Source organism: Macaca fascicularis, chromosome 6 (assembly GCF_037993035.2).
Source record: "Macaca fascicularis isolate 582-1 chromosome 6, T2T-MFA8v1.1".
NCBI lineage: Eukaryota > Metazoa > Chordata > Mammalia > Primates > Cercopithecidae > Macaca > Macaca fascicularis.
Genome location: NC_088380.1, coordinates 163,528,229 through 163,553,993, shown reverse-complemented (window position 1 = coordinate 163,553,993; position 25,765 = coordinate 163,528,229). Strand labels below are relative to the sequence as shown.

Below are 25,765 nucleotides of genomic sequence, written 5' to 3'. Positions count from 1 at the left end.
TGGGTAGTAAGTGGCTTGTCTTGCTTGGAAAAACACAAGGAGCATTTCTGTTCACCCAGCTGGGGTTGTGTTGGCATAAGAGAATGAATATCTGCAGTGTTTCATTCCCTTGCTGCCTAGTCTTACCCTATTAAGTTTTGGCTTGTTCTGGTTGGGACAGCTGTTCAATCTGCCTCCCTATTTTCAATGAAAACAGAAAATGTGTGACACCAAGTAACAACAAGTAAATTAAGTTCATCTTGAGCCAGATGTGTATAATATATACAGCTTAATTATGTTGGCTAACAAAATCTTATTTTAAGGTGACAAGAGGGAATTTGAAAATAGCATTCATTTTCATGGTCATATAATTCTGTACTTGGAATACATGCCGTTATCTCTGCATTTTACAAATAATCATCACTTTGATGGATTGTGGGTTTGGCTTATAATCATGCTGCTCAATTAATTGTTGAGAAATAAAACCTGCTTGGCTCCTTTTCTTGATATGCCATAGGATCCAACTCCAAGGTCAACCAGTTAGGGGAAGGGTTGGCCTACTGGAGCTGTAGCTCTGTGAACTTCTGCCTTTCTCACCCCTCACCTCTCCATCTTTGGATTCCAGTCTCAGCTCTGTCCTGCAGGTGGCTTCCATATTGCCAGCTTCTGCATTGATTTCTACTCCTTTTGGGGCCTCCATCACTAGAGACCGGGTTGGGGACTCCAACCTGAAAAACACCAAAGATCAACAATAAAGATCCCTTTTTCTTTTTAATACAAAAGGAAGTTCATACTCAAGGACATTAACAGAGCATTCTAGTATTTGATCAGAGAATTTGTTAAAGTTTTGCTTTACAAACCTGGTCAAGTTTATGACAGGGAACATAATAAGTAAAGGTTTTATGTTCATTGCATTTTACAAAAGCTGTAAGGAAGGTGTTCTAGGATCCTGGCTTCATTTTATCTTATATCCAATTGTTGTTTTACTGGTATAATTAATCAAACTCTTATATAAGTTTACCAAAAAAAAAAAAAAAAAAAAATAGTAAGGCAATCCCGGGTCTAAACCGAGCTTCCCGGAATTGGTAGGTATCCTTTCTACTTTGTCCTGCTTCTGTATCTTCCATGGAGGCAGAATCATATAAAGAAAATGGGTGTAGGAGTCTGACATGCTTGGAGTGAAGCCATGGGGTGGCTTTTTTACCCCTCTTTCTTTTCTAAAGAGGAGGCTTTACCTCCTCTTTCTTTTCTAAAATCTCTTAAAGCCTCAGTTTCCTCATTTATAAAGTGCTTCAAATAGTGCCTGACACAATAGAAATTCAAATGTGTATTATATATTACTATTACTGCTGTTGCTATTGTTACAATACCAACCAATCAGAAGAAAGCCTCAGGCCTTAACCTTCAATGCAGCTGTCATTTCGGCATTGCAGAAAGGGTCAGTGCCTGGCAGGGGCTGGGGAGCAGAGGTAGTCTGACTGCAAAGGGACAGCATCAGAAAAACATGTTTTGTGTCATGGAACTTGATTGCAGTGGTGGTTACAGGTCTCTATGTATTTGTGAAAACTTCCAGATGAGTGAATTTTATGGTATGCAAGATAAAAAATAAATCGAGAGGAGAATCAGCCACATTCTATGCTAATTATGATGGCAAAACAGGATAATACTCCTCAGGAAGCTTTTTGCCTAATTCATATAATGAGAAAAACATTAACTCAAACCCAACCATCCCCTAAATATTCTAGATTTTATTTTTATTTTTCTTAGAAACAGGGTCTCAACCTGTTGCTCAGGCTGGAGTGCAGTGGCGCAATTATAGCTCACTACCGTTTCAAATTCCTGTGCTTAAGTTATCCTCTGGCCTCAGCCTCCTGAGTAGCAGGGCATGTGACATCATGTGCAGCTAATTTTTAAATTTTTTGTAGAGATAGGGTCTTGCTATGTTTTCCCAGGCTGGTCTTAAATTCCTGGGCTCAAGTGATCTTCCCTCTTTGGCCTCTCAAAGTGCTGGGATTACAAGCATGAACCATCATACCCAATTGATTTTGATACTATTACTAGATAGGAATGTATGAAGATCCTCCTCTCTGTTACAAAGGAAGTATCCTAACTTAGGAACAGAGACCTCAGCAATGGTTCTCAAAACACTCTGATCCAGACCAGTTTCCTGAATTTAATTTCAGTACTTCTAACTTCCAGACACCTTAAACATGTTAAAAAGGAACATCATTCTCCTTGCCCACTGCTGACTTCGTTCTGTTTTTGCCACTGCCTCTGAATAGGGTGAAGTCTCTTGGGCCTCAGTAAGTGGCAAACAGAGCAAGCTGACCAGTAAGATCCACTACGGGGCAACCCCCAGCCACACCGCACAAACGCCAAGAGAGAGCTCATCCACATTTTTCAGGTCTAGGTTCTTGAGGATTGCTTCCAGGCAGCAGCCTTCTCCCTTGAATTGTCCCCCCTACAATGAGTCAACTGAAGTCATCAAGAGAAGCAGTAGTCCTGGAGTACTTATGAAAGGATTGGCCTAAGTGTCTCTGTAGATAACTTTTTCTTCTGTGGTCTTACCCCTTTGGGTGTGGCAAAAATCCTCCACTCTCCACCTCCCCTCCTCTTAAGGCCTTCACCAGGTTGTGCTGAACCAGGTGCAGTTCTGCCCATTATTGTGGTTCATCTCGTTTGCATTTGGTTTGATAATGTCAGTGCAACAGAGAAAGGGACTCATTAGTAGGACAACCGAAAGTGACGTCTGTGCAGTATGGCCTGGTCTAGAACCCTAATCCAACTAACTAGAGCTGCCCCTGTGCTCTTGACTCCCTCTCACTTTTGAGATATGAAGATGGTTTTTGGCCACTCTCTATTTTTTCTCTCCTATACAGTCTGGTTGATGTACACAGTATATCCTAAGTTTTCTAACTCCTGTTTGCACTAATGTCGATACCTTTCTCCTTGTAGGATGAGTTTGCGCTCTTACTATACTGCCTGCTCGCCCCTTATCAGTGGCACTGCCATCATCCCCCTTGCCCAGGTGACAGTCCTCCTATCATCTTTTCTCTTTCTTCCTTCTTTCCCTCAGTTAACATGGCTTTTAACTCAGAACTTCTCTGTTCTAAGAATCAAGCCATGGAGTGGCCACTAAATGACCATGGGCAAATCTTTCTCCCTTTCCCTCCTCTTTTCTTCCTAAAATTTCTTAGAATCATTCTCAAATGTGAGCATCAGAATCAATGGGAGGGGTTATGAAAGGGTCACCTGTAACCTGGACTATTGTAACTGTCTCTCAAGTTTTGTCTCTAGTTTTTCCTTTTACCCAGTGAACTTCACACAAAAATATATCTTCCTGAAGTAAGTTTTGAAAATGTTACTTATCAAAACTTGTAGAATATGTTCTACAGTTTCCTTAGAAGAGATGTGAACTCCATTTAGGATTTGTTCTGATCTGTTTTTCTGGTCTTATTTCTTGCCTTCAATGTCAGCTATGTGTTATTGAGGGGTTAGTTATTAGGTGGTGACACTGCTGAGGGCTTTACATGTGTTACCTCATTTAATCCTCACCAAAACCTATCAATCTGGTGTTTGTATAGTCCCGATTATACAAACAAGGAATCTAAGGTACAGTGACTTGCTCATGGTTATACTCCTAGTAAAAACGATTTGAATTCAATTTAGTGGACTCCAGAGCTAATATTTGTTTATACTATATTAGTTCCAGAAAAACTATTTCTTTCCATCTATCGTATCTTTACCCCATTTTCTGTAATCCTTTCTTCAAGAAATTAATGCTTACATTTCTAAAACCAATGTACGTAAACAATAGTGAGGTAATAGTAGTATATATGGCTGAGTGATGCATACTTCATGGTTATACAGTATTTCTTATAACTTGAACAGTCTACTTCAGCAACATCAAATTTAGGATATTTGGAATGTGTTCAAACTTGGTACAGAGAGTTCAAAGTGAATGATTCAGTACAAACAGAATGGTGAAAAAGAAAGCTTGAAATAGAAAAAAGTGTGGAGCTTACAGAGTTTTATCAGATGCAGGACTGGCATTTCAGATGGGCATTAGAATTCGCTTTATTCTTGCCCACTGCCTAGGTCTCTGAGATTAGTAGGAGGGACCCCGGCCGGAGAGGTAGACTCAGAAATGACTCCTGCCTTTCCTCACATCTCAGCTGTGAAAGAACCAGGGTGGTGAGAAAGGGCACTGCTCTGAAAGTGTCCTATTGTGAAAGGCAACAAAATAGAAATGATGATTTCCTGGAAGCAGAGACAAAAAAGGTAACCGGCTTTCTGTTTTACAACCCAGCTTAATGTCCTCTGATGTTCAGGCAGACTTAACAGAAGTTGTTCACATGCTAATCTTTCCACTGAGATAAAGCTCCTTGATATGGTTTGGCTGTGTCCCCACCCAAATCTCATCTTGAATTGTAGTTCCTATAATCCCCACGTGTCATGGGAGGGACTTGGTGGGAGGTAATTGAATCATGGGGGTGGTTACCCCCATGCTGTTCTCATGATAGTGAGTTCTCATGAGATCTGATGGTTTTACAAGGGGTTTTCACCCTTTGCTTGGCACTTCTCCTTCCTGCCACCTTGTGAAGAAGGTTCCTTGCTTCCCCTTAAGCTTCCACCATGATTGTAAGTTTCCTGAGGCCTCCCCAGCCATGGGGAACTGTGAGTTAATGAAACATCTTTCCTTTATAAATTACCCAGACTCAGCTGGTTCTTTATAGCAGTAAGAAAATGGACTAATATGCTCCTACAAAAGCCCTGTGGAAACTGCAGAGAGCGTCACTCCTGAAGTGATGACCATCACCCTCTGCCCGTAGATTAATGATCACAACAAAATTGTTTAGATGGCACGTAGTAAGGAAAAATGGAAGAAGGTTTCCTCCTGATGGGGGTGGCAGTTAAGGGTCCTGCTGGCTCTTGCAAATGAACACGACTTCCATTAGGAGAAACTGCAACCCTCTCAGAGGAGAAAGAAGAGCCTCACTGAAGAGATGCAGAAAGGAGGAGTGGCCAGGAAGGGTGGGAGCTGCAGCTAGGCTGGGCCAGGCTGTGCCATATCTTCAAGAAGAATGGTTCTCAAATGTAAGCATCAGAGTCACCTGGTGGGCTTATGAAAACAGTGCTGGGTCCACCCCCAGGGTTACTGATTCAGTAAGTCTAGAGGGGTGCCCACACATCCACATTTGAAACAAGTTCCCAGGTGATGCTGATGCTGCTTGTTTGGGGGAGCACACTTTGAGAAGCACTGCTCTAGTCCAAGGGTCATAAACTCAGGTGCCCCCACCAAGACTTAAATAGGTGATGTCAGTGAGTAACCCATAAGAAAGCTGTAAATAAAATGACATTACCAGAACAGTAACATGTGGTATGTGGCACTGGCCTAAATGTGAATGAGGTGATGGAGATGCTGTCTACAGGAACAGCTGCTGTTCTATCTAACGTGGCCAGTGGTTGCCAGGGCTTCTGATTTTAGTGTTTCCAAATTGAAACTGTTTTGAATTTTGATCTGAATTCTTACATTGTAGGAATAGAAACAAAGTAATATAAAATTATAAATATGGTATAAAGAATGACAATGCTGACCAGCGCGGTAGTTCACACCTGGAATCCCAGCACTTTGAGAGGCCAAGACGGGTGGATCACCTGAGGTCAGAAGTTCAAGACCAGCCTGACCAACATGGTTGAAATCCCATCTCTACTAAATGCAAAAAAATTAGCCGGGTATGGTGGCAGGTGCCTGTAATCTCAGCTACTCGGGAAGCTGAGGCAGGAGTATTGCTTGAACCTGGGAGGGAGATGTTGCAGTGAGCTGAGGTTGCGCCACCGCACTCTAGCCTGGGAGACAGATCAAGACCCCATCTTGGGGGATGGGGGAGAGAGAATGACAATGTTTCTTGACATAGTTATAAAGAATGACAATGGTTTTGTATAATTACCATCTTTTTAAAGAAAAAACAAATTTTGTAGCAACCTGAGCCCCTCTTCCTTATCCCTTCTATTTCCTTCACTCCCTGGGAGTAACAACTATTAGGAATTTTGTTTGCTGTTTTCCTGCTTTTCTTAATGACTAAATTTGCATCCTTAAACAATATACTACTATTGCATACTTCACACACAGAACAATTCCACTTTATAATTCTATAATGACTTTCCTTTTCCTCCCTCAATATGATGTTTGAGGTTATTCTACATTTCAGCACATAGCTGTAATTTATTCAATTTCCCTAGTGTTACTATATACCATGATTTATTTGTCCATTCTACTGTCGGACACTGGGTTGGTTCTGGGTTTTTGTTTTTACAAATGGTGCAACCATGAACATTCTTGTGTGTAGCTCCTCATGCCTGAATGCAAAAGTCTCTTTCAGACTCATGTGGGAGAGTGGACTTGCTACTCCTAAGGATCTGCATATCTACAGCTTTATTAGATAATGACAAATAGCTCTGCAAAGTGGTTGCTCCAATTGACTTTCCCACTAGTAGTGTATAATGTTCCAGTTGTTCCACTTTCTTGCTGACATTTGATACTGCTAAGTATGAAATGAGTGTGAAATGGGATGCCATTGTCTTTTAAAACTGTATTTACCTAATTATTAATGGAGTTAAGCATCTTGTCATTTGTAAGCCATTTGGGATTTTCTTCAGTGAAATATTTTCATCCATTTTATTTCTATTTTTGTCTATTTTGATTTTTGTGTGGTTTGTGGAATACTTTTATATAATCTGAAAAATATTTAGCAGTTCTATGTGTTGACAATTTCTTTCCGTTTGTGGTTTGTCTTTTATATTTAGCATTTGTGGATGAACAGAGGTTTTACATTTTAATGCAGACAAATTTATGATTTTTGGAATAGGGATTGTGCTTTCTGTGTCTTACTTGAGCATTCCTTCCCTACACTGAGGTCATGAAGCTCTTCTATATTGTTTTCAAAGCTTTTATGTTTTCTTTTTTCATTATGTCTCTAATTCATCAGGTATTTAATTTTGTTTATATTCTGAGGTTGGGGTCGAAAGAGATGGAGATTATCTTAACAGATGTTGAAAAAGCCAATATTTAGCTCCATCATAAATAATATTCCTATACGTTTGTGGCTCTGTTTTGGGGGTTTCTAGTCTCTTCTCTTTATCCCTGCAAAATATTGTTTAATTAAAAATTGTAGGCCGGGCACGGTGGCTCACACCTGTAATCCCAGAACTTTGAGAGGCTGAAGCAGGTGGATCACGAGGTCAGGAGATCGAGACCATCCTGGCTAACATGGTGAAACCCTGTCTCTACTAAAAAAAAAAATACAAAAAATTAGCCAGGCATGGTGGTAGGTGCCTGTAGTCTCAATTTCTTGGGAGGCTGAGGCAGGAGAATGGTGTGAACCTGGGAACCAGAGCTTGCAGTGAGCCGAGATTGCACCACAGCACTCCAGCCTGGGCAACAGAGCAAGACTCCGTCTCAAAAAAAAAAAAAAAAAAAAAAAATTTGGAGCTTACTTGAGTTTTAAAATTCTTTATACTTCATAAGGCAAGTCCTCTTACCTTATTCTTATTCAAGAATGTCTTAGCAATTCTTGGGTCTTCCACATACATTTTGGAATGAACTTAAGTTTCATAAGGAAATTTTGTTGGAATTTGGATGGGATTCAAATTCAATTTGTGAACACTGTAGCTATCTCTAATTACTTATGTTTTCTTTGATGTATTTCAATAGTTTAACCTTTTGTAGCTATTGAAAATGGTATTTTTTTGGCCAGGCGCCGTGGCTCACACCTATAATCCCAGCACTTTGGGAGGCCGAGGCGGGCGAATCACGAGGTCAGGAGATCCAGACCATCCTGCCTAACACGGTGAAACCCCGTCTCTGCAAAAAATACAAAAAATTAGTCGGGCGTGGTGGCAGGTGCCTGTAGTCCCAGCTACTCGGGAGGCTGAGGCAGGAGAATGGCGTGAACCCAGGAGGCGGAGCTTGCAGTGAGCCGAGATAGCGCCACCGTACTCCAGCCTGGGCAACAGAGCAAGACTCCGTCTTCAAAAATAATAATAATAAAAAAAAGAAAAGAGTATTTTTTTAAACAGTATTTCTCATTCTCCTGTTCCCTGGAATATAGATATCCTATTTTCCTGAAATATAGATATCTAATTGACTTTTTTGGTATGTTGATCTTAAAAGTCAACACCTAGATAAGCTGTTTTTCATAATCTGTCTGTAGATTATTTTAGGTTTTCATTGCAACTATAAATTATGTTAATTTGTGAAAGTTTTATATCTTTTTTTTTTTTTTTTTTTTTTTTGAGACAGAGTTTCGCTCTTATTGCCCAGGCTGAAGTGCAGTGGCACAATCTTGGCTCACTGCAGCCTCAGCCTCCCGAGTAGCTGGGACTACAGGTGTCCACCACCACACCTGGCTAATTTTTGTATTTTTAGTAGAGACAGGGTTTTCACCATGTTGGCCAGGCTGATCTCGAACTCCTGTGATCTCGAACTCAAGTGATCTGTTTCGGCCTCCTAAAATGCTGAGATTACAGGCAGGAGCCACTGCGTGTGGCTATCATTTCTTATACTAATTCTTTTTCTTTTTATACTATACTTTCTAGAACCATACAATACAGTGTTGATTAGAAGAAATGAAAACCTTGCTTCTTCCTCACTTTAAAAAGGAAATTTTCAACAATTTACCATTAAGTATGTTTTTTGTTCTAGGATTTTTCTCCCCTAATGCCTTTTAACAAGATAGTTCTCTTCTATTCTCATTTTGCCAAGAGTTTCTATCATTAATTAATGTGAATTTTATCAAATACTATTTAATCGAGTGCTATTTTATAATATATAATGGAATATCTATTAAGATAATATATTTCTCCTTAATATATTAACGTGGTGAATTATATTAATTTTCCAACAACCATCCATTCCTGTGTTTTTGGCTTGAGCCCAACTTTGTCATTATGTATTATCTTATCTATATATTTCTGAAAATATTTCATTATTTTTGGTAATTTGCATCTGTATTCATAAGAATGTGTTCTATAATTTTTCTTTCTTGTAATACCAATGTCAGGTTCTATCACTTTTCTATAATCCAGAGTTATTTATGAAAGATTAGAATTATTTGTGCCTTGTATGCTTAAACACATTGATAAACCCTCTGGCATGAAAAATATATGTTTTTCCACTAAAAAGAATAATTATAGCCTCATAGAGGTTTGGTGTTTCTTCTCCAGTTGGTTTTTATAAGTTAGCTTTTTTTTTTTTTTCCATTTCATATAAAGTTTTAAAGTTTATTGACAAAGTTTTTTAAAAATAATATCCTTATTTTAAAATGCTATTCTCTTTTACACTGATAAAGATTTTTAAAAATAAAAAATAAAATGCCCCTTGCATTTGTAGCTGTCTTTTTTTTTTTGGTCCCACATGTTTTTATTCATGTCTTTTTCCCTTGAACAGTACTTTCAGAGGTTTATTTTATTAGTCCTTTCAAAGAGCTAACTTTTGGGTCTGTCAATCTGATCTATTTTTATGTTTATTTCTAGTTCATAAATTTATCTGTTTTGTCCCAGATAATTCTCCAGTTTTAAGTTCTAAAATGTGCTGTTTTGTTAATTTTTGCCTTTCCAAATTTTAATATATGCATTTAAGGTTATGAATTTTTCTTTGATGGCATCCCAAAGGAATATTTATAATATAGGTGTAAATGTTTTCTAATTTTAATATGACTTCTCTTTTGGCCCATGAGGTTTATAGAAGGGTGTTCTTTAGTTTTAGAAAGATGTAAGATTTATTAGTATAGATTTCTAGTATTTCTAGTATAGACTGTCAGTTTTTGAACTGACAATCTTGTAATAGAGAACATTTTCTGTATAACATGAATTCTTTAAAAACAGAGCCCGGGCGCTTAGCACTCCTAGCACTTTGGGAGGCTGAGGTGGGCAGATCACCTGAGGTCAGCATTTCGAGACCAGCCTGGCCAACATAGTGAAACCCCATCTCTACTAAGAATACAAAAATTAGCTGAGCATGGTGGCGCATGCCTGTAATCCCAGCTACCCCGGAGGTGGAGGTTGCAGTGAGCTGAAATCACACCACTGCACTTCAGGCTGGGCAACAGAGCAAGACTCCATCTCAAAAAAAAAAAAAAAAAAAAGACCACCTTTTTGGCTCAGTATGTATCAATTTTTATAAACCTTGCATGCTTATCTGAAGAGAATGTGTTCTTCAGTCGTTGGTGCCATATTACATGTCTTATTAACTCAAGTAATTTAGTTGTTCCACTCAAATTTTTTGAATATCCATATATATTTTTATCTGTTTTATCATTTACTAAAAGAGCCATGTTATTAGATACATACCAGCTTAGAATTGTTCTATCTTCTTTATCTTAATATACAGTGATACTCTTTATTTCTTGTAGTGCTTTGTCTTAAAATTTATTTGTCTATTGTGTAGTTGTTCCACTATGCTTCTGTTATTTGACTTGGACACATTTTTCTGTCATTTTAAATATCAACTATTCTGTTTTAGATGTCTTTCATATAACTGAATTTTTAAAAATTTCAGATGACTTTTTATTGAGGTAAAACTTAGTGAAGTGCACAAATCTTAATAATATACTTTGATGAATTTTGATAAATGTCTAGTTTCAGGTAATCACCATCGCATCCATTACCACTACCCTAGGAAGTCACCTCATGCTTCTCTGCATTCGCACCCACCACCCTCCAGTGGCACGATTCTTCTGATTTCTAGCACCACAGATAAATCTTGCTTGTTTTTGAACTTCATATAATGAGAACAATAGTTTTTACTCTTTTATGACTTTTGAAACTAGAGATTCTTCCGTGTGGCTCTGTTCATCAGTTGTTCATTCTTTTTATTGCTTAGTAGCGGTTGATTGCATGAATAGACCATGATTTGTTTACCTACTTTACTGTTAATTGATATCTGGTTGTTTCCAGTTTGTGGCTATTTTGTAGAAAGTACTATGAACATTCTTACACAGGTCTTTTTGAGGAAAAGTTTTCATTTCTCTTGAATAGGCAGCTTTGAGTGGAATGCCTAGGTCACAAGATAGGCTTGTCTTTAATGTGTGTGGTGACGCAGCATCTAAGATGGTCCCCAGGAACTCTTGTCTCCTGGCATTCATGCCCTTATGTTATTCTCACCCCTCAACATGGACTGGATGTAATGACTTGCTTCTACACAAATAGAATATGGCAAAATTAATGGGATATCACTTATGAGCTTAAGATGTAAAAAGACTGTGGCTTCCATCTTAGGCTCTTGTTCTCACTCTTTCAATCTGAGGGAAGCCGGCTACTATGTTGATAGCTGCCCTGTGGAGAGGCCCGAGAAACTGAGGGAGAGGAGGCCATGAACCCAAGAAAAACTAAGGTGTTCAGTCCAACAGTCTACAGAGAACTTAATCCTGCCAATGACCACTGGAGCGCGTTTGGAAGTGGACCCTCCTCTAGTCCAGCATTTGATAAGATCACTGCCCTGTCCAATAGCTTAACTGCAACCTCATAAAAATCTTGAATCAGAGGCATCAGCTAAGCTGCACCTAGATTCCTGACCTACAGAAAATGAAAGAATAAATGTCTGTGGTTTTAAACTGCTAAGTTTAGGGGTAATGTGTTACACAGCAATAGATTAATAACACAATTAGAAATTGTCAAACTATTTTCCAAGATAGTTTTGCAGTTTTACATTCCTATCGCCATTGATGTTGAGTGCCTTTTTAATTATAGAAATTTTGGTGGCTACATAATAGTACTTTATTATGATTTTCACTTTGCTGATGACTAATGTTGTTAGACACCTTTTCATGTGATTATTGGGTGTTCATTACGTTTATTTGGAAGGGGTCTATTTAAATCTCTCCCTCAACCTTTTTACAATTAGGGTATTTGTATTTTTGTTATTGATTTGTTATATATCCTGGGTAAAAATTCTTTTTCATATATATTTCAAGTATTTTCTCCCAACCCATGAGTTTTTTTCCTTCATTTTTAAAGCAGTGTCTCTTAATGAGTGGCTTTAAATTTTGATTTTAATTTTGATAAATTTCAATGTATTAATATTTGTAATTTTTACTACTTTGTGCCTTCTCTAATAAACCATTGACTACCCCAAGGTCACAAAGATACTCTTCCCATGTTTTCTTCTAGAATCTTTATAGTTTTAGCATTTATGCTTAAATTTACGATCCATCTTGAATTAATTTTTAAGAATAGTGTTCATTTTTTCTAATAGGTTTATCCAGTTGTTCCAGCTCCATTCGCTGAAAAGATAATCCTTTCCCTATTGAACAGCACTGACGTTTTTGTTGAAAATCAATTAAGCATATATATGTTGATCTATTTCTAAACACCCTGATCTATTTATCTGGCCTCAGGACACTACCTGGCTGTCTTAATTCTCTTAGTTCTGTATTCTTTAATCCTGCAAGACTATTGTTTATACAAGCAACATTATTTATGTCTATATATTTAACTCTTTACGTATTCCTTCTGTTACCTTAGGCTTTCCAATATCAAAAGAATCCTTGACATTTTCCTTTAGTAGATGTCTTCTGGGGTAAGCCCCCAGTTTTGTTTTTCTGGAATAGATCTTTAATTTGCCCTCCTGTGTGAGAGGGACTTTGGCTATATCTACAACACTGCACTGACAATCATTTTCTCTCAGGTATTAAAGATGCTGTTCCTTCATATTCTGCTTCTCACTGTTGTCATGAAGAAATCAGCTGTCAGTCTAACCTCAATCCCAGAACTTCTACTTGTTTTTTTTTTTTTCCTCTCCTACTCCTTTTTTATCTCTGGTGGTTTATAGTGTCATTCTGATAAGTTTACATGTAAATTTCACTTTATTTGCAGTATTTTAATTTTTTTTTTTTTTACTCTTTAAACTTGTGGTTCTGTGTCTCTCATCACTTTAGGACAATACTCACCTTATATGTCTTTGAAAACTGTTCTTGCCCTAGTCTCTCTCTCCTCATTCATTCTGCAATTTGGATTAGATGTTCTTACTCTAGCATTCCTATTCTTCTGTCTCTCTGATTTTGAGGTAATTCTTCAGATATATGTTCATATTGATTTATTTTTCTCTATCTCTCATATTCATTGGAGTTTTGCTTTTTGAGATTATATTTTCATTTCTAGCAATTCCGTTTCATTTCTTTTCTAATCAGTTATTTTTATATGCCTTTATTTTTTACTCTTATTCATGTGTTTCTTTATGCATAGTAAACATACTTACCTTGTTTTTTCCTCTGCTAATTCTCATAACTGAAGTCTCTGTGGGTCTACATTGGCTACCTTGTTTTCCTGCCTGCTGTCTTGCTCACGGTGCCTTGTTTGGGAGTGTATTTTGTACTTCTTGACTGTGAGTTCATATTGCTTGGATTTTTATCTGCAGGAATTATTTGAAGCCTGAATTTAAGATGGTTTTCTCTAGAGAGGATTTGCATTTGTTTCCATCACACACTGGTACCACCATGAACTTGGACCCACTGTAAACTAATTTCTCTGCTTGAGGTTTCAGGCCCATCCAAGTAATAAGAATTCAGCTAGGCTACAGGCCAGAGTGAAGGCCAGTTTGAAGTTATCAAGTGGTAGAGAAATTTATTTTTTTCCCTTTCGTTCAGTGCAGAGGTTTAAGACAGGCAATTTCCCTTGTAGTCCTCTGAGTGGAAGGGCCAGGTAGGGAAGACTAGGCAGATTAGAGTCTATTTCATCCTTACACTGAGGCTTTGGTACGTGGGGGCCCCAGTTTCATCTGTGAAATCTCTAAGACTCCCCCACTTCAGTGAACCCCAAGATTTGCTTTGTTCCCGTAACCCAGAAGCCCATGAAAACTGAAGCTAAATTTCATCTAGGTTAGCAAAATCTATAAAATTAAAGGGGCTTCAACGATCAGTTGATGTCTCTGTGTTCTCATGCTCCTTTAGGGCTTGAATGTTGAATAATCTTAATTGTTTTCAGAGGGTGGACTGGTTAGGGAACTTAAAACTACCATCTGTGTTGCCCTAGATGTCTAGGTTTCTGATTTTTCCAAAGATTATGGAATTTGACATGGTATGGTAAAATCAAGTCAACTTTAAAAGTTGGCAACTTCTTTTTAAATTATGGATGTGGCCACTTTCTAAGAATCACATCCAGCTGAAGAGTCGTCAGTTGGCTAGAAAGCTCCATGGAGGTTTGTTGATCATGGCTCCATTAGAGAAAGATAACATCTATGAATGAGATATATAATTCCGTGTATTATAGGAATTTGTCCTTACACATTTGGGAGACCTGGTTAAACAATTTAGGTAGGGTTGTCTTTGTGTCTGATGCTGGAGCTTGAAGTCAGTGGGGTGGGAGTCAGGAAAAAAAGATGGGTGTGAAGTAGGGAAGAATGATGATGAACTGGAACCCACGACAATCTCCCACCACTTCTGTCTTTCTTCCTGAAACTCAGCATTTACCTAGCCCAGGAGCTGGAAAAGCTAGAAGAGAAATGGTGGGAGCCAAAAGACTAAAGTCTCGGGCTGCTGCCCCACACTAGCAAGGTAATCGAGCAGGTGATCTCCAACAGTGCCTGTGGCTCTGCACTGATTTACCAGCCCAAAAGGAGTATGGCAGATGCTGCATTCTCACTTTCCAAACGTCATGCAGCCATGCTAACTCAGGAAAGGATTTTGGGAAATGTAGTTCCAGCTCAGCTAGGTTGATACATTATAAATCCACCCCACTTTGTTATCCCTGTTTTATTTTTAGAGACAGGGGTCTCACTATGTTGCCCTGGTTTTGAACTCCTGGGCTCAAGCAATCCTGCCTTAGCCCCCAGAATAGCTGGGATTACAGGTGTGCACTACTATTTCTGGCTCAGGTATCCCTGTTTTAACTGCCTGCTTTGGCTTGAACACATGGTACTCGGGGGAACCAATTTCAACTTGCATTATAGAAATTGGCTTAAATAAAATAAGCACCAGAAAATAGGAAGAAGGAACATAATCTTCTCTAATTATATAAGTTCTACTTTTAAGTCAAATAAGGGTCACTTTGAAACTCAAGTTCCTTCTTATCTCAAATAGGTATTTAAATTTTATCAATGAAGCTGCTAGGTTTGTAGAGAGCTGTTGAAAGAAAAATCTATGCATAATATTCTAGGCTTCTGCTCTAAAGATTTAAGAAATGGATTGGGTAGTCCCATTTGAAGACTATTTCTCTCAGAAAGCAGTGATATTCTGTCCTCTAGAGCAAAACCATTTCGAGATTTGCTTTTATGAAAGGCAAGCTTGGCCATTACAAAACATTATTTTGAATCCACTCTTCTTTCCCAGTGTAGAGCTAGTTGATTTATTTAATAAACATTGATTCTACTGGGCTTAAGGGGACACAGAAATGCAGAGGGACCAGCATGCAGCATAAAGACTTGTAGAAAGAAAGTAATTTTGTGGGTTAAAAGAAATTTAAACAAAGTACATAATGTGGTATTAATAAGAGGCAGGGCTGGGTGCGGTGGCTCATGCCTGTAATTCCAGCACTTTGGGAGGCCGAGGCAGGTGGATCACCTGAGGTCAAGAGTTTGAAATCAGCCTGGCCAACATGGTGAAACCCTGTCTCTACTGAAAATACAAAAACTAGCCAGGTGTGGTGGTGGGTGCCTGTAATTCCAGCTACTGGGGAGGCTGAGGCAGCAGAATAGATTGAACCCAGGAGGCAGAGGTTGCAGTGAGCCGAGATTGTGCCACTGCACTCCAGTCTGGGCACCAGACCAAAAACTTCATCTCAAAAAAAAAAAAAAAAAAAAGTAGGAAGCAAGTGAGGTATGGCTTTGCAGAATAAGGATTTTAAATGGTGATATAAGGAGCAAAAAAGATTCCTGTGATGGTTAATTTTATTTTTCAACTTGACTAAACCAAAGGTACCCATACATTTGGTCGAACATTATTCTAGGTGTGTCTGTGAGGGTATTTCTGGATGAGATTAACATTTGAATCTGAAGAGTAAAGCAGGTTCCTCCTTAATGCGGGTGGGTTTCATCTAATCTATTGGTAACCTGTATAGAACAAAAAACTGAGAGAGAACGTTGCCTGTCTGCCTACTTAAGACATCAGTATTCTGCCTTCAGATTGGAATTTATATAAATACCATCTACTCCTTGGTTCTCAGTCCTTCTGATGTGAACTGGAACAACACCATCAACACTCCAGCTTGCAGACAGCAGATCATGGTACTTTGCAGCTTCTGTAATTGTGTGAGTCAATTTCTTATAGTAAATCTATGTATGTCTAGTTTTTTCTGTTTCTCTAACACAGTGGAGAGTGCACAAGAGGTAGCAAGAGGACTGCAAGGAAAGTAGCTAGGAGTCTGTTATTATCCACGTGGGAGAAGATGGTGATTTGGATTTGGTGGTGTACTGGATCAAGGCTGATTTCTAGTGCTGTAGATTTTATTACCAGTAGATGGTGGAGGTCAGCCACTGAGAGAGGGAAGAGAATAAGCAGAATGCTTATAGAATATAAGGACAGAAAATTGTGAGTCCAGTTTGAAACATGTCAATTTGAGATATGTGAGTCATCAAGCAGAAATGTGGACATGTAGGGCTACAGATAGTAAAGTGGGAGGTGTATGTGATCATGGTTGGTGGAGTATTTTCGTATCACTGAGTTAATGGTACGTTGTGTATAAAACCCCAAGAAAAAGAAACCTGAGGCCGGACATGGTGGCTCACGTCTGTAATCCCAGCACTTTGGGAGGTCGAGGTAGGCAGATCACGAGGTCAGGAATTCAAGACCATCCTGGCTAAGACGGTGAAACCCCATCTCTACTAAAAATACAAAAAATTAGCCGGGTGTGGTGGCGGGCGCCTGTAGTCCCAGCTAACCGGGAGGCTGAGGCAGGAGAATGGTGTGAACCTGGGAGGCGTAGCTTGCAGTGAGCTGAGACTGAGCCACCGCACTCCAGCCTGGATAACAGAGCGAGACTCCGTCTCAAAGAAAAAGAAAAAAAAACTTGAAAACATAATTGAATTCCATGGAGCATCCACTGTCTCTTTTTGGCTGGTGAGACTAGGAAGGTGCAGTTGAGGAACTGATTGTCTAGCCAATTCACCGTGTACATTGCATCCTCCCAGGGTAAACACTTCCTCTGAAATGCTCTCATTTCTATAGCTAGACATGAGGCAAAGCTCTGACCAGAGTTCCAAAGTGCCCAGCCTCTGTTACCCTCTGAGAGGGTTTCATAGCTTGTGTTTGAAGACGTGTAGTTTTTGGCCCAGGGAATACGACAAGGAGAAAATTGGTCATCTCTCCCAGGTTTATCAAGCTCTGAGATTTTTCTCTATCAAACCTTCCTTTCATGGCACATTTCTGCGTTCAGTTGAAACCTCTGCTCAGCTCAAATTCCACTTAATGGACCTGTGAAACATGGGGAAACTGGGTCCCTTTCCTTCTTGGCTGTACTTGGAAGTCTCATGAATCAAAAAAATCCTACAAAACTTTAAATGTTATCACAAAGTCTGTTTTGAAAACTCAGAGAATAATTTATTTGCTGTTGGCATTATCAGTTTGTTCTCTGTCTCAGGCTCATTTTTTGTTGAAATTGTTTTTGTTGAAACAGTGATTACTTACCCAGATTTCTCGTTTTCATTTCCTTCATCATAAGAATCTACATTAATCACTTCCAAACCTAGACAAGCTTTTAGATCATATTCTGTTTCCATCCTCAGAGAATGGAGACAATGGCTTTTGTTACTTTGGGGAGCGACCTTCAGAACCTCATAAAAGCCAAATAATATATGTGGTAGCTGAAATAGAAGAGGTTAGCTCTGGTCTTTCCTAGGAAACAGCAGTTTCACACCAACACCTAGGATTACTCTGTGTGTTATAAGTTTGAGAAAAATAATAATCAGAGAAAGTTATGACTGAAAGGGAAATAACTTCGAAAAAACTGGTGGGAAGGTGTAAAGTTGGTGTATTTTTGGCCAATCAAAGCAGCTGCACTTGGGGAGTTCTCAGATTGGGTGGGAGATTTCAATGTGGTCAGAATCACAAGGGGAGCTTTTGCAACTTGGGTCACAACCCACACAAAATCAGAATGCCAGGGCATTTATTGATTTGAATTTTTTCTTTAAGGAGGTGGTTGAGAACCATTGACGTAGACTGACTTAGCAGATCTTCAAACGTTAATAGGGAATCCTGCATTCCACTGATGAGAACAGCATGCTTAGGATGTTGCTTCTGAGGACAGGTAACCCAAGTTACAACCCCAATAGCTAAGCTAACATACTTGATAAAATAAAGATCTACAGTGCCCACCGTGTGGGTCCATTATACATCTGTGTTGCCACTCTAATGCTGCTGTCTATATAAAACTTGAGCAAATGAGTAGGATTCTTTAATTCAAAAGTTGTGTATCTCTAAGAAGGTGACATTATTTACGGCAGTCTTTAAAGTGTATACATTTTTCAAACAGTTTCTTCATTGACCTGAAGTTCATTAGCACTCACTGAATCTTCAAGAGCTCAGTTTAATTTCTACTTCCAGAAAACCACTTGAAAAATTGTTCCCATATTTTAGCTGTGCTGTTTGATCAACACTAATGAACCGACAGCCATTTTGAACAGTGTAATGGGACATTTGAAGTAATGGTGAGTGAGATTTTAATGCCAGGCAACTTTAAGAACATGATATTGGCTACCATCATGTTCAGCTCCATGGTCCAATTAGTCTTCTGCCTGGATGTTAATAATTTTGACAATAAAATTATGACATTTTCCTGCAACACTTGTGACCCATCTTCTATTTTCGAGTTAAGCTTTTTCAGAGTTGGATTCAAAGGAATCACAGAGGCCTAGGGTTTTCCAATTAAAGTCCATGGCAAGTATCACTGACAGATTTAGATTCATACAGCATAAATGAATCCATATTATATACCATGGGTGTGCTTTTTGAGTTAGGTATTCTAGCTGGTATTCTGTACCAGCTCCATTTGTGGCAAGAGGCAAGGGAGGTTCAGAGCGGTTAAACATTGTGGCCAAGACCATGTGCTTAGAGACTTGTAGATGAAACCCAGGTCTCTGACTCCTCACTAGTATGTTTTAATAATATTCCATGGTTCTGATTGTTTAAAAGTAGCTTTTATATTGGGTAGAAATATCTTCCAATAACATATGTCATCTGCAGCTTTCATAGGCAAATACACACAGTTTATAAAGACAAGCATTCTGGTTATTTTCAAGTTTTCTTTATCCAGGCTGAAGAGAATAGTTGACAGATCCTCTAGCAAGTAGACTAAAGTTATCTTCTTGGTCATCTTACCCTGCAGGAAGTGGGAGGCCCACCTTCTGCTCTCACTCTTGATATATCAATTTCCTTCTCATCCTTCAAGACTCAATTAGATGTCTCTTCTTTAGGTATGATTCTGAACAACTTAAGAGTATTATTGCAGTCTAGTTGCATTAGAATTGGCAGTCTCATTAGTGTTATCTTTCACTAAACTGAGGAAAAAAATATGATGCTAGGGCCATATTTTGTTATGTTACCCTTTTAGATTTTCCCTAAGGGCCACAATTTCCCCCTGTTAATATATCTTAAATTACCTTATTCTTCTAACTTATTAGCAATTTCATGCCACCTTACAATCTTTTATTCCAAATTTCTTGGAAGGGAATGTGGGAGAGTTCTTTAAAGCTTGAGCTTCAGGCTCAGGATTTTGAGCTGAAGCACCTCATCTGCTGAATGTTTCACCTTGGAGAAGGCTTTTTGAGGCTGAGCTGTTTCTCATGTTCAGCAGAGATACTGGTGTCTTCTTTGTAGTACTGTTATAAAGATGAAATGTGGAATTGTAGGTGAAGCCTCAGGATATGGCAGTAAGTGATTGGTGGTAGTGTAGTCATTCCCCCCCCCCCCAAACTGGTTAGAACTGATGATTCCTTTTGTTCCTAATCCCCTCTCTGGTGTTCCTGATCCACAAGAGGCACCCTGTTTTACATAATGGCCACATAACAGACTGCAAAGAATTTGAATGCGGACAGTAATTTTAATCCAAATTGTTCAAAGGTAAGTGACCAAAAATAGTCCATTCTTCTTCCATGCTATGTTTTTGACTGTTAAATTTACTAAAACTTTAAGAATTATGACAGAGGAAAAGCTTGACAGATTCTATGTAGAATTTGTCAATTACTTTTGCCAGAGGTCAAAATTGATCATAAATACTGTGCCTTAGTAGCCTAACATGGCTTCTGAACTGTGAATAGAAGCTGGGATTTTGTAGCAAATGGTGTTCCTCAGAAATTGAGGTTTCCAAGGTGACTACATATGAAACTACAAACATCATAGTAGCAGTTTCCAGAGGGATTCTCTTTACGGTCCTCCCCATACCCTCCATCCCCAAACCATTACATTTTTTACACTGTGATTCTTTCTAAAATGAGATAGAAACTAAATAATTGATCTGAATATCAAAGAAATGATGTACATTTCCATCTTCTCAACTTTCATTAGAGTACTGATTTTTCAAGTCTGGAACTCCCAGAGAAAGAGGGAAGCTGCCATCTTTGCTGTTTCACAGCCTTCATTGGTGATACCTCCAGGTACTGGAAAATCTGAGGTGATTAGGAACTGGAGTGGATACCCAGAAAACTGCAGGAGGACTTCAGAAAAGTGGCCAGACTGTTTTTTTTGTTTTTTAAAAAAAGGCATCCAGAGGTCAGCAACCTCAGAGACTGAAGGTAGATAAGCCTACTAAGATGAGAAAGAATCAGTGCAAAACCACTGAAAACTCAAAAAGTTAAAGTGCCCTTTTCCCCTCAAATGACCACATTACCTCTCCAGCAAGGGTTAGAAATGATAGAAGTAGAATTCAGAATATGGATTGGAACAAAAATGACTGAGCTAAAAGAGTACATTGTAACCCAATGCAAGGAATATAAAAATCATGGTAAAACACTGCAGGAACTGACAGATGAAATAGCCAGTATAGAGAAGCATGCAACCAACGTGATAGAGCTGAAAAACAGACTACAAGAATTTTATAATGCAATAACAAGTATTAACAGCAGAAAAGACCAAGCAGAAGAAAGAAAGAATTTCAGAGCCTGAAAAAACTGCCTTTCTGAAGAATGATGAAAACCTCTGAGAAATATGGGATTATGTAAAGAGACCAAATCTATGACTGATTGGTGTACCTGAAAAAGATGAGGAGAATGGAACCAATTTAGAATACATGTTTCAGGGTATCATCCATGAGAACTTCCCCAACCTAGGTAGAGAGGCCAGCATTCAAATTCAGGAAATGTAGAGAACCCCAGTAAGATACTCCATGAGAAGATCATCCCTAAGACACATAATCATTAGATTCTACAAGGTGGAAATGAAAGAAAAAGTGTTAAAGGCAGCTGTGGGGAAAGGACAGGTCACCTACAAAGGGAAATGCATCAGACTAACAGAAGACCTTTCAGCAGAAACCCTATGAGCCAGAAGAGATTGGGGGCCAGTAATCAATATTCTTTAAAATAAATTCCAACCCAGAATTCTTCATAAGAGAAGGAGAAATAAGATCATTTTCAGACAAACAAATGCTGAAAGAATTTACCACCAACCTGCCTTACAAGAGCACTAAAAGATCATTACCAGCCACTACAAAAACACACTGATGACACTATAATGCAACCACATAAACAAATCTCCAAAATAACCGGCTAACATCATGATGGCAGGATCAAATACACATGTATGAATACAGAACCAAGACCCATCTGTATGCTGTCTCCAAGTGACCCATCTCACATGCAGTGACACACATAGGCTCAAAATAAAGAGGAAAATCTACCAAGGAAATGGAAAACATTAAAAAGCAAGGGTTGTAATCTTAGTTTCTGCCAAAACAGATTTTAAGCCAATAAAGATTAAAAATACAAAGAAGGGCATTAAATAATGGTAAAAGGTTCAACTCAACAAGAAGGGCTAACTATCCTAAATAAATATGCACCCAGATTCATAAAGCAGGCTCTTAGAAACTTTCAAAGAGACCCAGATTCCTATATTAGTGGTAGACTTTAATACCCCACTGAAAATATTAGATCATTGAGACAGATATTCAGGACATGAACTCAGCTCTAAATGACTTGGACCTGAGACTTATATGCAGATCTCTCCATCCCAAAACAACAGAATATACATTCTTCTTGTCACCACATGGCAGTTACTCTAAAATTGATCACACGAGCAGAAGTAAAACACTCCTCAGCAGATGCAAAATGACTGAAATAATAACAGTCTCTCAAACCAAACCACAATCACTCAAAACCGTATGACTACATGGAAATCGAACAACATACTCCTGAATGACTCTTGGGTAAATAATGAAATTAAGGCAAAAATCAAGAAGTTCTTTGAAATTATTAAGAACAATGTATCAGAATTTCAGGGACACAGCTAAGGCAGTCTTAAGAGGGAAATTGATAGCACTAAATGCCCACATGGACAAGTTACAAAGCTCTCTAGTTAACAGCCTAACATCAAACAGAAGTAGAGAACCAAGAGCAAACAAATCTCAAAGCTAGCAGAAAACAAGAAATAACCAAGATCAGAGCTGAACTGAAAGAGAGAGAGACATGAAAAACCCTTCAAAAAAATGAATCCAGGAGCTGGTTTTATGAAAAAAATTAATAAAATAGATAGATTGCTAGGCAGACAAAGAAGAAAAGAGAAGATTCAAATAAACACAGTCAGAAATGACAAGGGGGATGTTACCACTGACCCTACAGAAATACAAACAACCATCAGAGAATATTATGAACACCTGTGCTCATAAACTAGAAAATCTAGAATAAATTCACGGACACATACACCTTCCCTAGACAGAACAGGAAGAAACTGAATCCCTGAATAGACCAATAATGAGTTCTGAAATTGAGGCAGTAATAAATAGCCTACCAAACAAAATGAGCCCAGGACCAGACAGATTCACAGCTGAATTCTACCAAATGTATGAAGAAGAGCTACCATTCCTACTGAAACTATGACAAAAAATTGAGGAGGTGGGACTCTGCCCTAACTCATTCTATGAGGCATCATCCTGATACCAAAACCTGGCAAAGATAGAAAAAAACAGAACCTTCAGGCCAGTATCTTTGATGAACATTGATGCAAAAGTCCTCAATAAAATACTGGCAAAATGAATCCAGCAGCACATCAAAAAGCTTATCTACCACAATTAAGTAGGCTTAATCCCGGGATGCAAGTTTGGCTCAACATATGCAAATCAAATGTGATTCATCAGATAAACAGAACTAAAGACAAAAACAGCATGATTATCTCAATAGATGCAGAAAAGGCTTTTGATAAAATTTAACATCCATTCATGTTTAAAACACCATAAACTAAGTATTAGACCCATAGCCAGTATCATACTGAATGGGCAAAAGCTGCAAGTATTTCCCCTTGAAAACCAACACAAGACAAGGAAGCCCTCCCTCACCACTCATATTCAAGTACTGGAAGTTCTGACCTGGGTATTCAGGCGAGAAAGAAACAGAGGGCATTCAAATAGGAAGAGAGAAAGTCAAACTATCCCTGTTTACAAACAACATGACTGTACATCTAGAAAACCCCATGGTCTTAGCCCAAAAGCTTCTTAAGCTGGTAAGCAACTTCAGCAACGTCTCAGAATAGAAAATCAATGTGCAAAAAATCACTAGGATTCCTATGCACCAACAACAGTCAAGCCCAGAGCCAAATCAAGAATGAACTCCCATTCACAGCTGCCACAAAAATAATAAAATACCTAGCAATACAGCTAACCAGGGAAGTGAAATGTCTCTAAAGAACTACAGACCACTTCTCAAAGAAATGAGATGGCAGAAATGGAAAAACATTCCATGCTCATGGATAGGAAGAATCAATATTGTAAAAATAGCCATACTGCCCAAAGCAATTTATAGATACAATGCTATGACTATTAAACTACCATTGACATTCTTCACAGAACTAGAGAACTATTTTAAAAATCATATGGAACCAGAAAAGAGCCCGAATAACCAAGTCATCCTAAACAAAAAGAATAAAGCTGGAGGCATCATGCTACCTGACTTCAAACTATACTACAAGCCTACAGTGACCAAAACAGCATGGTACTGGTAGAAGAGCAGACACACAGACCAATGGAACAAAATAGAGAACCCAGAAATAAGACCACACACCTATAACTATCTGATCTTTGACAAACCTGACAAAAACAAGCAATGGAAAAAGGACTCCCTATTCAATAAATAAATGATGCTCAGATAACTGGCTAGCCATATACAGAAGACTGAAACAACCTGTTCCTTACATCATACATAAAAATTGACTCAAGATGGATTAAAGACTTAAATGTGAAACCCAAAACTCTGAAAACCCTGGAAAACAACCTAGGGAATGCCATTCAGGACACGGGCATGGGCAAAGATGTAATGATGAAATGCCAAAAGAAAAAATTGACAAATGAGATGTAATTAAAGAGCTTCTGCACAGCCAAAGAAATGAAGAAACTATCAACAGAGTGAACAGACAACCTACAGAATGGGAGAACATTTTTGCAAACTTTGCTCTTGTCAGATGCAAAATACCTCATTAAAAGTAGGCAAAGGACATGAATAGATACTTTTCAAAAGAAGACATATGTGTGGCCAACAAACACATGAAAAAAACCTCAAAATCTGTAATCATCAGAGAAATGCAAATCCAAACCACAGTGAGATACCTCACACCAGTCGGAACGGTTATTACTAAAAAGTAAAAAAAAAAATAGATACTGGTGAGGTTGTGGAGAAAAAGGAATGCTTATACACTGTTGGTGGGAGTGTAAATAAGTTTAGACATTGTGGAAGGTAGTGTGGCAATTCCTTAAAGACTTAAAGACAGAACTACCATTTGACCCAGCAATCCCATTATAGGGTATATACCCAAAGGAATATCAATTATTCTATTATAAAGACACATGCACACATATCTTTATTACAGCATTATTCACCATAACAAAGGCATGGAATCAACCTAAATGCCCATTAATGATAGGCTGGATAAAGAAAATGTGGAACATATACACCATGGAATACTAAGCAGCTATAAAAAACAATGAAATCATGTCCTTTGCAGGAACATGGATGGAGCTAGAGGCCATTATCCTCAGCAAACTAACACAAAACAAAACCAAATACTGCATGTTCTCACTTGTAAAAGGGAGCTAAATGATGAGAACACATGGATACATACAGGGGAACAACATGCACTGGGGCATTTCGGGGGTTGAGAGGATCAGGAAATATAATGAATGGTTACTAAGCTTAATACCTGGGTGATGAAATAATCTGTACAACAAACACCCATGTCACAAGTTTACCTATGTAACAAACCTGTAATTGTACTCCTGAACTTCAACTAAAAGCTAAAAAAAAAAAAAAAAAAAACCTCACAGAATCTAGGGTCTGACATTTAGTAGACCTGTGATTTTGGATAAGTGTTCAACTTCTCTGAATCTTAACTTAAAAATAAAGGTAATAAAAATTCTAATTATATCCTTGTAATATATGTGTACATTGTCTTTAGTATAGGTCTGGAGTATATTGTGGTACAATTATGAAAGGAGGTGGAGAAAACCTCTCAAATGCTGCTGAATTTCAGATGCACAATGAAAAAATTTTAACTCGCCTCTTTTCAGCCATTGTTTTGATATTTCAGGTGGTTCTCTGTCAGAAGTATAATTTCATTCTACTTGGCCTCTTGGGATTTTTACACTTCCTTCGTTGAAGACCTAAATG

The 25,765-nt window shown here is 38.4% G+C and overlaps 1 protein-coding gene across 3 annotated transcripts in view; it reads right to left on the bottom strand.

Moving 5' to 3' along the window:
* Positions 1-25,765, bottom strand: part of SGCD (sarcoglycan delta) — a 625,408-nt gene that overhangs the window by 1,542 nt on the left and 598,101 nt on the right. For all 3 annotated transcript variants that reach the window (XM_065547000.2, XM_005558374.5, XM_015452192.4), the window contains one exon: positions 584-707. In XM_065547000.2, the coding sequence (XP_065403072.1) occupies positions 584-707 (124 nt within the window). The remainder of the gene's footprint in view (positions 1-583; positions 708-25,765) is intronic.